The following is a 14,382-nucleotide window of genomic DNA, read 5'->3' as shown; positions in this document are numbered from 1 at the left end:
ACTGTAATTTTTAATGATTACAGTTTTCTATTTTATACTATTTTCTACTGTAATTTATTTAACTAATTTCCTATCACAGGATGCTCGGGTTATTCTAACTTTTCATTACTATAAAGGACAAAGACCTTAGTATGTGCATATCACTAATTAATTAAACCTGTGCTAACCAGCTACCACGTCATGAGGTCACTTGGGCAACCTATGGGCAACCTTGGGCAACCTTGGGCAACCTATGGTCCACCTGGCAGGGAAATGAGGCCTCTTGCCCACAGCCATGAGGGAGTCAGTCAAAGCAGATGGTGCAGCCCCAGGTGACATCTCCATTCAGCCTATTAGAGACCCCAAGTCAGAACCATCCAGCTAAGCCTTTCCCAAATTCCTGCCCATATAAATCATAAGATAATACGTATTTATTAAGCCACTAAATTTTGGATAAATGTGTTATGCAGCAATAGATGTGTACATTATGTATAATACATACATATACATATATATGTATAATATATATACACGCACGCACATACACTTAAATTAATTCCTAGAAATAGAAAAATAGGATTGGTGGGTCGTAGGATATGATCTTTTCAAATGTTCTAAATATTCAATTGTCAAATCACTTTCGAGAAAGCTTGTACCAATTTATACTCCGACCAGAACGTATGAGAGCGCCCATTTTCAGAATACCTGCCTATGCTTGGCATTATCTGTTTGGTTTTTAAATAAACACTGGAATGGAGAGGAGAAGATAGCTTCTTATCTGTACAAGCAGCCTGTTGAACTACACGTTGCTGCAGTGTGTCTCAAAACTTTAGAGAAGACATTCCTGGAAACAGATGCTCATAGGATTAGAGTGAGGTCTCCCTCCTCTCCCAACCAGCAGGCCTTGCGCTTAGATCCTTAACTAAATAGGAAGTGTTCCCCAAGTTGCCATACATAGGTAACCACTCCTTAGTAAATGCAAACGAAAGGCTTGTTTTATTACACGACCAGAACACTGGGTCTCTTGGTGACGGTGAGGTTTTGTGTTTCATTTAATTTTTGATTATATATGGAAAACAGCTTCCCAGCATGTGCTCTGGGTATGACTCAATTGCTGAGAACATAAGGCACTGCTTTCTTCCTTCATCATATCCCTTTCCCCTCGTTCATCTATGCATCGAACAAAGCTCTCATAGAAAGCAATAAGATCCACAAGTGCATATGAGATTGGATGTGTGTGTTGGTGAGCAGGTGGGGAGCTGAGATGATGAAGGGATGGGAATAAGTAAAACTCGTAAAATTTACTGAGTACATTAAGTTGGCAGGTTATACTTATGAAATCCTTCTAGCATATTTAAGAAGTCAGCCTAATAATCCTTGTCTGTTTCCACATCCTCTTTGAAAAAAAATGAATACAGCAAAATATAAACTAATGAAACTTTGGAATTTCCAAATGCTATCATTTCATATTGGCTTCAGATTTTTACATCATGAAATAAATAAAAATTACTTATAGTTAAATGGCCTCTGTTCTCCTCCCTGATCCTGTTTACTTCCCTCCTTCCCCAGAGGTAAGCGCCATCATGAAGCTGATGTTTTTCCTTTTAATTCTTCCTTTATTTTCACGCTGATAAACAACTTACGTTATTGCTTTGTATAAGTTTGTATGCTTTTGCACTTCTTCAACTTGTTTTATTCACTCAGCCAGGGCCACAGCTCTGTTGCTCAAGCTGTAGACCACACAGCTCCTGAGGACTCCATTCACAGACCACTGTGAGAGTGGCTCCCTGGGGGCTGTGCAGTACGGTAGCCCTGCATTCCACTTTTTTTGAGATATATGCTGATGCATGATAGAGCTTGCATTAATTTTAATTACCCTATTGTTTTCATCATGTCGCCATTCCACATTTTATTTATTGGTTTCCTTAGGGGAAGACAATGTTTTGCTATTGCACAGTGCCGGCGAACATCTTTATCTGTGTCTTCTTACGTATAGGTACCCAAGTTTCTCTGGGGAATCACCATTCTTTATGCCAGGGTGACTAATTAAAAAAAAATATATCATACTGAACATTATAATAAGAAAAAGACAAATTTGGTAAAACTTGAAATATTTATTAGTAGGAATCAGTGTGTGTTAAACCAAAAATAACAGGTACAATTGGGCGATGTTGTGGCAATGCTTTACTACAGAATACAATGTAGAAAGGTCCTGTCTACAGTGGCATCTTCTATATGTGAGAACTGGGTCCGGCCCAGACAGAAGCCCTTTATAAAAACACGAGAGAAAGGAGCGGTTTACACAACAGAGCCCTGACATTGGATCACTGGGTCTGGTTCCAACAATAATGATTAAAAGAGTAAACTCGATACCTAACAGGTCTGAATACAGCTCAGAGTCCTTTCTTTCATAAGCCAGCTCATTATTCAACTCACTACAAGCATTGCAGAGCAATGAGAAGTGGAGTCCCCTAAAAGGAGCTCAGTGTAGCCATCACATGCCATATTCTTTTATCTTAAGAGGAAATATTTCAGTCGTCCAAACCTCCTTCAGAAAATTAATTCAAATTTCATTGGGGCACAGCTCTTTGTTGGCTAAAGGTTAGTTTTAAGTCTTCGATCTTCTATAGGCTACAAGGTAATATCACATTCAACACACTAGTGTACCATTTTCAATTATAAAATGGCAAGTCAATTATGTACCTACATAAAATGTCTGACTCCACTGCCATCTTAGGGCTTTCCACTGGGAAATAATCCCAATAAGAACCCATGTCCATATTATATAACACACAGTCATGAGCCAAACTCAGCCAGTGAAACGGATTATATGTTGGCATAACAAATATGAAATCATATTTACACATATACATATACTGCACATGAAAGGGGGGGGAAACAGAGGGAAAGGAGCAAATTTGGTGAAATTATGTGAAGGATGCTACATCACATGAAACAACTTGACATTTTGGAGCAAAAGTAATATCCAGGCCATTACATAGTATTACTTGGTTATACTTCAATTGTTAGAACAAACAGAAAGTAATCTCAAGGCAGAATAAAGAAAGATAAGAAAGCCTGGACAAGGCTGAAGCATCTGTCTTCAGAGAAGACCCCATGTTTAAGTGAAGGCTTGTGTGCCCAAGTTCCATCCACTCTTTTCACCAGTTGCTCCAAGTAGTAATAATTATATACACTGTCATCTGACTGGCTTGAATAGTTAAAGCAATACAGAAAGGGAAAAGAGTGGTTTCACACCCTCATGTGCTTCTGAAATAAAACCATGGGCTCATTCGTGGGTAGTTCTCTACATGTTTATAAGACCAGCCATTTTATACAAGACAGAACCACTAGAGATCCAGCCTAAAGCTGTGTAACTCCACTGGGACGCATACCACCTTATCTAGGAAACCTGAGAGGCTGTCTAGAGAGAAACCCAGGTTCTCAGGGACAGCTTGATGAGGAAAGCTTCCAAAATAAGCCTGCATGTCACCTGGAAAATGTCATTTCAATTTTCATCCCAAATTTCTGAGCTTTGTAAAGGCATGATAATTGCTTGGCCTGCAAGCAGAATCATGTTAGCAAGTAATGTTAACAATGTGGAGATAACCCTAAAAACCCCTGTAAAAGCTCTACCAAGACATCCAAATGCCACTTGCTAACATTTTTTGAGGTACTTGTCTGGGAGAGCTCAGACTCTTGAACCAAATATAAGTGTTTCCAGCCTTCAAATTTTAAGGTTGTCAAACTACTCTTGCAAGCTGAGCAAAGCAGTAAGTAAGAAAATCAAATTGACACCGTATTCTTTTGTTAAAACAACAACAACAAACAAAAACACCTTAATCTGTGATTTCCATCTATTTTCTTGATTACTGTCCACGTAGAGAAGTGTAAACTTGGCCCTGGTCTCTCAAGGACTCTTTCGTTTTGTTGGGACTCGGTGTCACTATATGTGAAGAGCAAAGAGGGCACAGTCGTGGCAAGACATGAAGCACCAGCTCACATGAGTTACTCAAAGTTTGAGGTCTTTAATCAGCTGATGATCTCTCTGCTGGCTTTAACACTGTAAATTTTCAATAAATGTTTCTCAGCCCCTGAACGTTTATGGCAAAGAAGGTACCGGCTGGACCATGCTGCACGATTAACCATTTCTGAGGCCATTCTGTCACAGTTCCTTAACCCCAACAAAAGGCACCATTCCAAATCTTAAGAATCACCTCCCGATGTAAGACCTAATAGGACCCCCCCCACACACACATACTGCTTCTTGATTTCCAGGTTTTTATGAAAATTAAAATGGTAATAGGATTTGAATTTGGAATAGAAATAGTTTTTCTTCCTCTTCATGCCTTTTCTCCCTTTACTGCCTTTGCAGTCAGACATCTTTAATTAACTGAGCAGACAGGGTACCTGAAAAGGAAGGTTTTATCACAGCCTAGTCCCAGTTGATTGGCATCCCAAAGTTGGAGTCCTCATGAGCCCTAAGATCTGCCTCCCCAGGCTTGGCATCTCCTCAAATGCTTTCTCTGATTGCGCTGTTAGAGGTCTAGAATCTTAAGGTGCTGGGACTTCCCTTGGCTGGCTTTCCGGTAACCTGTTATTAACTGCTATTAGAAGTTTGCCCTATGATATAGACTTAAATGTCCTCCAGTTAATTTCCCCCTTAGACGTGACACTATCACAAATTCTTAGTAAAATAATACTCTGTGCATTAAAACCTCTCTAAGAGAGTAGGGATTTATTGCTGTGGAGGTGATGCATACCAAATGGTCTCTGGAATAATATTTACGTCCTACATCTGTCACCGCTTATACAGTGACTTTAAATGACTCTTCCAAACTAGGCCTCCCACTCCCAAAATTAAATGCAATATTTTTAGCCAGATTGGGCTCGTTTGTCTATAATGATCAAAACTTGGAAAAATGTTCATCAAGTAAGAGTCGGAGATATTGGCAACAGTTTCTAATACATCATCTTTCTCCACTTTTATAAAAGCTCAAGTCTACAGCTTGAGTGATGGTCCAATTATGCTCCAGTGAAAGGCAAACTAAATAAAATTAAATTAACCTTTCAGTGAAGGCTGGTTAGTCAACAGAGGCAATGGCACTGAAGAAGTTACTGGAATTTGGCTAGGGAACACAGGAAATCAGAGTGGAACACCACTTTATAATCTCACACACATAATAAACCAGTAAGATTTTTGTGCAAATTGAGAATATTCTAAGGTTTAACAAAAACTCAACTATACTTATTACCTAACATCCATTCCCTCCCGTGTGCATTTCATGCACAAAAGGCGACGTGGTGAATTTTTCCAGAGTTTTCTCGAATCCTTTTCCGGGGACTTTTCCTGCCCCGTTCCCTGTGGGTCTTCCATGATGCCAAGCCAGTGTGCTCACTTCTCTCTAAGTGAGGTGCCAGGCCACTAAGATTAGGGGGTCCTTCAGCAGTGCATGGGGAGGTGACTCTGGCTTCTTCAAGTACAGTGGGCCGTGACCCCTGGTCAGCAGCACCGCCGGCTGGCTTGCGTAGCTTGCTTCCCAAGCTTCATTGCTCCATTGTTTCCATTTTCATGGGGGTCCAAGGGTGGGATCTGGCGACCTGGAACAAAAAGAAGGCCAAAGCTGAGTTCCTTTTTACCAGTGGACACCACACACAGATTAAGACCGAGCCTCAACAGCTCCAGGAACGGTTGTGTTGTACGGAAAGTGGAGTGGCTCCAGGAGCAACTCTCCCTCCTTCCCGCCTTTCTACTTCCTTCCTTTGTTGCTCTGCTGAATAAAGTCAAACCCTTGTTTGGAAAGTTAAGGAAAAGAAAAATCAGCTTCCTGATAATACAGATTTCCTTGGATTTGGAACCTCTTGCTTCTGAGTAGAGGGGAAAGTTCTCATCCACCTTCTCGGCACAAGCATCAGCCCACTGTTCTTCCCCAGCCTTTCCGCAGATCTGTCGCACTGGAAAGAGCTGCTCCGCAGCACCCCGCCTTCAGTAATAACAGTGCATACTCATCTTTTCTGCTTCTTAAAATAGAACTGGATTGGGAATTGTAATCTTCCTCGTAATATCACTTATTAACACTTAGCTCCCCATCCCTCATCTTGCCAATGCACTTAGAGCATTAACAAAAGTCCCGAGAGATACTCTTCACAGGAAACTATTTTAATGTCATCCACAAGTAATCTTATTTTTACTTAATTTTAAAAATTATCCTAGCATCTCTGTAAATAAACACAAAATAAGAATTTAAAATGCAATGCAGGGAGACAGAGAGGTGGTAGCTAAAGGATGTGGGGGTTTCATTTTTAGGTGATAGAGATTCTAAAGCTGACTAAGCTGATAATGGATGATGGTTGTATATATCCGTGACTAGATGAAAAACCATTGAATTGTATACTCTAAATGGGTGAAATGTATGGTATTTGAGTTTTTAAAAATTAATTGTTATTGGTATACAATTGACATATAACATTATATAAGTTTAAAGTGTATACAACCAGTTGATTTGATACATTTATATATTTCAATATGCTTACTACCATAGCATTAGCCTACACCCCTATGATGTCACATAATTATCATTTCTTTTTTGTCATGGGAACAATTAAGAGCTAGTCACTTATTAACTTTGAAGTTTATAATACAGGATTGTTGTCAATATCAGATATGTGAGTTTTATCTTATTAAAGTTATGTTGCCTTTTTAAAAAGGCAATGGAACCTGGAAATCACAAATATTTGTTTATAATCTCAAAATTTTCCAATTTTTTTCATAGGCACTATCCACATTTAACCCCGTGAAGTTAGTGGATGGCTGTTTTCATCACTATTGTACTAGGCCTCAGAGAACTTAGGTTAGGTGCTGAAGCTCACATTGATAATTAGTGGCACAGGTGGTTCTTTGTAACTTACATCTTGATTTTTCTGATGGATTCCAAAGCCTGTGTTCTTTTCACTCTACCACATTAGCTCTCTATGCTACCTTTCTATCTCCTAAGAAAAAAGCATGAAACCTAGCTCTAAAATAAGGATTTTTTAATCAGCTAATTAGCATATCAGTTTAGTAAGTAACCAGCAATTAGAAAGGGAAGGGAAATAGTTCCAAAGACAAAGTCCTTTAGTGCAAGTGGATATTACCTAAGGACCGTAAAGAGTCAAAATGCCCTGAGAGAGGTGCATTTCCACAGGGGCAGAAACAGTTCATTTCAAAGATATCAATGCATTGTGTAGACTGGGTGGTGTGGCCATTCACTAAAGCTCAAGCATAACAATTAAGGTCATTGGCAATTATCCAAAATTCAAAATTAATGACTCTTCGTCTGATTATGGAGCAGATGGGAACATTGTAATAATTTCTGCAGCTATTGCTTCTGCCATTTCATATGGCCAACAAAACTATACAAAGCTTTTGCTGGCCATTCTCGAAAATGTTCACTCCTAATCCCAAAGCAAATGAGAGCACACGTATGTGTTTTCCTCTTCTGGACAGGCTGTGTTCTTTTATTAGTCAGAATTAAAAGGAAGTAAACAAAATGCTCCTACTTTGTCAATTTAAGTGATAAAGAGAGGAAAAGTTCCCAGTGACTACCCATATTCTGACTTATCTAGGTCAGATCTCACTGGTCAAGTGTTACTCCTTGAAAGAAAGTGATGTGTTTTGGAGGGATGATAGTTTCAAGTTTTATCAATATTTAAGTTACTTAAAATAATAATATTTTAGGTGCCTCTCGAGTGTGTTAGGTACTGCAATAGGAACTTTTGCTTTTGCATCTGAAATAATTTTGGACAAAATTATAATTCTGCTTGGTGCAAGCTATTGCCCTAGTTAACTAAGACAAGCACTTTACCGATCAGTATTTTTGGCAATTATCAAAATCACTATCTATACTAACATCGACTTCATGCTATTCTTATGTTGTTAATTCTAACATAAGTATCCCAAATATAGAAAAACTTTATACATAAGATATTTATTAAAGTCACAAAAGTGGGTGAAAATCTGAAAACAAGGAGCATACAAAAACAAAACGGGAATGCTAGGGCAGTCCATCAGCACCCCTCCTTGCTCTCCCCTTCTCCCTTCCTCTTTCCCACCCCTCACTTCTCTAAGCAGACAATAAGCAAGACAATAAGACAATGTTTGAGATGCAAGATTAAGACCTGAGTCATGCCTCAAGGAGACTCCCCTCTTATTCACTTTAAACTGTTATCAGTGTTTTTGAAACAGTTGTTGAATCTGGCTTCTTAGAGGCACCAGGTTCTGTTTATCTCCAGCATATTCAAAATCTCACTTACTAGGACAAAACATTTCTCAAAAATCAGAATTACTGCAATTTTCTCAGACTTCATTTTGCTCATCCGACAGAAAAAATTTTGAAATCTGAGAGTCAGTATTCCAGTTACATGAACTTGGTCAAGTTACTCAATACTTCCAAGATTTCCTTTCCTCACCTATAAAAAGATGAGAAAGTAACTTGATGACTACTATACAATATAGATATATGGCTATCACTACTGTGGAAAGAACTAGTGTCAATGAAGAGTCATGGTTCTGGGCACTGCTCAGGTGAAGTTTGCAAGGGGAGAATGGCTCACAATGGTTGATACTCAGGGTTCAGTTACCAGGATTGAAGCCCCTGTTCCTCTACAGAACACTCGACTTGGGAGGTGTCTCACCCATTCCAACTTCAAACAGTGAGAAGAAAGGAAGTACTTCCACTTTAAGGGAGAGAGAGGAAAGCAGGGTTATAACAATGAGGCAAGCATCTTAAAAAGAGAAGAAAACAGGGGGCAGGGGGAGAGTGAAGTGGGTAAGGGGATCAAATATATGGTAGCTGAAGGAAACTGGACTTTGGGCGGTAAACACACAATAATAGATGTCAAATTATAATGTACATCTGAAAATTATATAATTGTATTAACCAACGTTACTCCAATAAACAATAAAAACTGAAAAAAAAAAGAGAGAGAGAGAAGGAAACAAACAGCACTGTGAAAACACAAGCACTCAGGATCTTGTGGTCTGAGTGATTTCCAACTTACCGAATAAAAGTTAAATGTACTTAGACAAAAGAATAGTTCCAGAAAATGGCCACAGTGTTTTGTATCAAGGTGATCACCTTGGAGCACTGTTGAATCAGTATTAATTACATGAGGCATAGAACAGGACAAATATGTATACACAAACAAATGAAAAGGCTCCAAGCATCGTTGGCATGTTTCCACTCTTACAAAATGTCCTCCGAGTATGCAATCTCCATAACAAGTCATTCTTGAGTATAAATCTTAGGCCAGGGTGTTTATTTTAATAAGGTTTGGATTGTGTAAGATTCTGTTTGGGAAAAGTTATGACTGTTTTTTGAAATTCAGTTTTCCTGAAAGTTGACAGCCGAGAAAAAAAGCAGGTTTTATAAATGGTTCCTCAGGAATGCAGTATGTGGGAAAAAAAAAGTCCAAGTCTATAAATTTTATCATGGCTCTGGAGGCTGTAATGCTTTTACACACAACAAAAATAATCTAGCATGCTTCGCTGCAGCTGTTCGTTTTCCTTGTGTGGTAGACCCGCCATTTCCTGCATGAGCTTACAGTCCTCCCTGACCATTTCGCTGTTTATATACTCACCTTTCACTCCAGTTCCAGTATTTACTTGGCTCCCTATCTTTTGTCGAGTGTTAGTGGTGCTGGCAGTTGCTGTTTAACTTCCATTTCTTGATCCTGATTTTCTGAATCATTCAGAAAATTAACCAAGTTTGTTAGGATTTGACAGTTTTTACTCTTGATAATGACCTTCAACCCTCTTCATTTAGAGAGTGGGTCTTTCCAGAACATTGTAGTGGCTTACAGTCGTGGAATATGGCCCTAAGAATACAGAATGGGGGCAGGGGGAGACACCCATGATTTGAGGTCACTTCCTGTAACTCCTTGTAAGAGGACAATATTGGAATTACTAGATGAACTTGGATATTAGAATACAGAGTCTAGACATGAGAAATGAGATAACATTCTATATAGGACCAGAATGGCTTAAGAGACAAGAAGCGAATTTAGTCAGAAGGCTTGCAGAAAGTCCTGGTCAGAGATAATGAGGGCCTTAATTTGGGTGTTGAGGGAAGTAGAAACCAAAGATGGAAACAGAATTATAGGAAGACACCTGGTAGATGTGACAACTGATTAGATATAGAAAGGCGAAGAGAAGAATTTAAAAAAATTAAAAGTCTAGGGGGCTGAAAGAAGGTGATGTGCCAACAGAGAGAAAATTAAGGGGGAAGGTCTCCATTGGCTGATAGTGCAAAATGGCAAATGTCTTCAACATGGAGGGCTTGAGTGACTTCTAAAATCATTCAGCTTCCTTATTATTCAAAGGCATCTCGCCCGCCTCCTTTTATTTTTTTTCAAATTAATACACTATTTTTTTTGCGGGGGAGCAGTTTTAGGTTTACAGAAAAAAACTGAACATAAAGTATGGAGAGTTCCCATGTACTCCTCCCCCTCATCTCCAATTTCTCTTTTCTTAACATCTTGCATTAGTATAGAACATTTATTATAATCGATGAGCCATTATTGATGATTATCATTAATTAAAGTTCATAGTTTACTTTAGGGTTAACTCAGTGCTGTACAGTCTATGGATTTTGATAAATGTACAATAACATGTATCTGCCATTACAGTATCAAACAGAATAGCTTCACTGCCCTAAAACTCTTCTATGCTTCACCTATTAATCCCTCCTTCCCCATCCAAGTCCTTGGCAACCACTGACCTTCGTACTCTCTCCATAGCTTTGCCTTTTCCAGAACGTCATACAGAAGGAATCAAACATTGAATCAATCTTTTCGAATTGGCTTCTTTCACTTAGTAATATGCATTTAAGGTTCTTCCATGTCTTTTTGTGGCCTGATAGCTCATTTGTTTTTCATCGCTGAGTAATATTCTACTGTATGGATATATGCCTTTAATTTTTTATTTTAATATTTAAAAATCATAAAACACAAAAAACATAAGCCACAAAAAAAACCCTAACAAACTAGACTTCATCAAAATTAAAAATTTCTGCTCTTCCAAAGACACTGTTAAGCAAATGAAAAGACAAGCCACAGCCTGGGGAAAAACATTTGAAAAGCAAATACCTGATAAAGAGTATGTATCCAAATATATAAATAATCTTTAGAACTCAACAATAAGAAGACAGACAACTCGATGCAAAATGGCCTAAATTTGAACAGACACTTCACCAAAGAAGACACAAGGATTGCAAATAAGCAAACAAAAAGACAGTGAACATTTTTAGTTATTAAGAAGAGGTACATTAAAACCACAAGGAGATACCACCACATTCCTATTGGAACGGTTACAATTTTATCAACTGACCATACCAAGTGTTGGCAAGGATGTGGAGCAATTGGAGCTCTCCTACATTGGTGGTGGGAATGTAAAATGCTAACACCACTTCAGAAAACAGTTTGGCAGCCTGTTAAAACGTTAAACATTACCTACCAGGTAGGCCAGGCATTCCACCCACACAAAACTTATATATGAATGCTCAGAGCAATCTTACTTGTAACTGCCAAAAACTAAAAACGACCCAAATGTTAGGTGAATGGATTAACAAATTGTGGTTTACGCATGCAATGGAATACCACTCAGTGATAAAAGGGAACTCAGCAAAATCTATACGTTAAACTCTGTGGGACAACTGCTCTAATTTCTTGAATAAAGAAATTTCTTGAGGGAAATAAAGAAAGAAAGATGGAGAGGGAACCTCCTGCTTAAGAGAGGCTTAAAAGACATATCAACTAATCACTATGTGTGTAACTTATTTGCACACTGATTCCAACAATTGGATTACAATATAAAATGCAAGCAAAAAAACTATTTATGACAATTATGAGCTATTTGAAAAACTGTGATCACTGAATATTTGATATTAATATAATAGCATTATGATTATTAATATGACAATGTAATTGTTATGTAAAAAAGTTACATACTGAAAATATTTACAGATGAAATGTCTGGGGTTTTCTTCAAAATAATACAGGCAAGGAGTGCGGGGGAGTGTGAGGTAGAGATGAAACCAGCTTGGTTATAAGTTCATGATGGTTTACTGTATTACTTGGTTTACTGGTATGTATATCTAAAATTTTCCAGAATAAAGTCTTTTTTTTTTTAAGTTCTCTGAGATGTCGCCACCCTGAAACCACCATTGTCAGCACTTTAACATCATGTATCTTTCAAATCTTTACCCAGAAGAATATATTGTTTACTATTATATATTATATGGTTCATAATTTATGAAATCAGCATATAATACAAACCACTCTAACTTTCGCTTCATACTTGACAATTTATCTTTTTATGTCAGTAAATGCAGATTTACAATATTGTTTTTAATCACTGGTTTATATTTGTGTATCAGAATTTTTAAAAAACTATTTCCTAACTTTCAGACAGTTAAGTCATTCCTATTTTTCACTATCATGAATAACGTTATCGTTTAAGCTGCCATTTGCAATGAGAAGTGATATGGACTAGGAGTTGAGAGCAAGGACTCAGGAGCCTGACTGCCTACGTTCTGAAACTGGCCCTTCTCACTTAAGTAGCTATGTGCCCTAGAGCAAGTTACCTCTCCATGCCCCAATTTCCTCACATATAAACTAGGAATGATAGTAGTGCCTGTTTCATAGGATAAATGATGCATTAATGAGCTAAAATATATTTAAGCAACAGCAACAATGGCACAGAAAAAGAGCTTGCTATATCTTAAACATTGCTACATTTTGCACAGCTGATCAATTTCTTCTTTATAATCTCTGGGATCAAAGATATATATGTTCAGGGCTTTTGATATCCAATTTATACATATTTGAAATGACATTATTTCCCAGGCATCTCCTTTTATTTATTGCATTTGCTAAATTAACTTTTTTGGTGATAAGAAAGTGGACAGGCTTTGTCTTTGTCCTTTCCTTATCTTTTAACAGCTAAATTTGCCTTCATGTGACAGCTTGCTATACTATTATAAAATTTGCAAACTTTTTTTTTTTTAAGTTTCTTTAACCTGCTCCAAACCAAATGTAACAACCTAAGAAATTACAAAAATACAGTGGACTGAAAATGCCTAACACTCTGTGCAACAAATGATTACAGAACAAGACATGATTACTGCCCACAAGTCTTAGCTTCTTCTCCTTCATATTAACGTCTTATTCTAATCTTTCCAAATCAATATGCCTGTATCTCTAATTATATTCATTTTAAAAAGCCAAATATTTCTCACCCTGTTCTCAAACTAACAAGAAACAAACAATAAACCTAATTCAATGTCTACAATGTCTCTAGGTATGATTTTCGGGAGAAAGCCTGGTGTGCTCTTCTCAACAGTCGAAATTCAAATTCACTGGAGCAAAAGCACAGCTGTCTGGCTGAGGTCTCACCCCAATCCAGACATTCTTCTGGTGAGCCTGCAGCCCCATCTCTTTTAGCCCTCAGGGAGAGTTTAAAAAAAAAAAGTATTTGAGTTGAATAATTAAAATCCACAAACCAAAATTTGTGTTCCTCACACTCCAGAATGCAGCCTGCCAGGCTCATAATGAATCCAGTCCCAGTCTTCCCCACTGCAGGAAGGGGAACCCTGGGAGTGTGTCTTGGTATCACTCTCTCTCTCTCTCCCTCCTCATTTTCCACCCACTACACAGTGTTATTGGTTCTTTCAACATTTCTGAAATTCACAACAAATTCTCTCTACTCTAGTCCAAGCCACCACCACTCTCTTAGATTACTAAAACAGCATCCTAATTGAGTGAGCCCTTTCCAAGCATTTCTCCTCCCAATACAGTCTCGAATGGTATAATCTTTTGGTCAGTGTAAACTAGATAAGCCACATGTATGCTTAAACCACCTGAAGAGCTTCTAGCTGCATTTGGAGTATCACTCCCTCCTTCCCATTACAAGGTCAAGCAAGGATGTGGCTCAGTCTCTAAGCTCACCTCCCACCACTGTCCTGAACCCCCACCCTGCAGCCTTCCAGTTTCCTTTCTCTTCCTTAAATGTACCACACCACTTCCTGCCTCAGGAACTCAGCTCATGGTGTTCACTTAGCCTGACAAGCCCTTCCTGAGCTCTTTGCCCAACTGTCCTCTTCTCATTTTTCCAGCTTAAAATCATTTCCTTGGGGAGATCTTCCCACTCAATCTAAAATCCCCACCCATCACTTTCCCCAGAGTCTTTGTTCCTTTGATTCACAGCATTTATACAATGTGTAATTATACGTATATTTGACCCTATGCCCACAGCCTGTCTCTCCCCACTCAACTGTCAGTTTGTTTTGTTCACCGTGATGCCCCTGGTGTCTAGCATAACACTTGGCCCACAAAAGGGCACAGGATACATTGGTTGATTAAATGAAA

General features: G+C 38.3%; 1 protein-coding gene across 1 annotated transcript in view; it reads right to left on the bottom strand.

Annotated features, from left to right (window-relative positions):
• Positions 1-2,073: 2,073 nt before the first annotated feature.
• RAB31 (RAB31, member RAS oncogene family) overlaps positions 2,074-14,382 on the bottom strand; it is a 115,617-nt gene continuing 103,308 nt past the window's right edge. The window contains exon 7 of the mRNA XM_039845898.1: positions 2,074-5,580. Coding sequence (XP_039701832.1) covers positions 5,483-5,580 — 98 coding nt within the window. The 3' untranslated portion in view covers positions 2,074-5,482. The remainder of the gene's footprint in view (positions 5,581-14,382) is intronic.

The sequence above is a fragment of the Pteropus medius genome, unplaced genomic scaffold, assembly GCF_902729225.1.
Source record: "Pteropus medius unplaced genomic scaffold, Ma_sr-lr_union100, whole genome shotgun sequence".
Lineage (NCBI taxonomy): Eukaryota > Metazoa > Chordata > Mammalia > Chiroptera > Pteropodidae > Pteropus > Pteropus medius.
The sequence above is the reverse complement of the archived record's forward strand: the minus strand, read 5'-3'. Positions and strand labels throughout refer to the sequence as shown.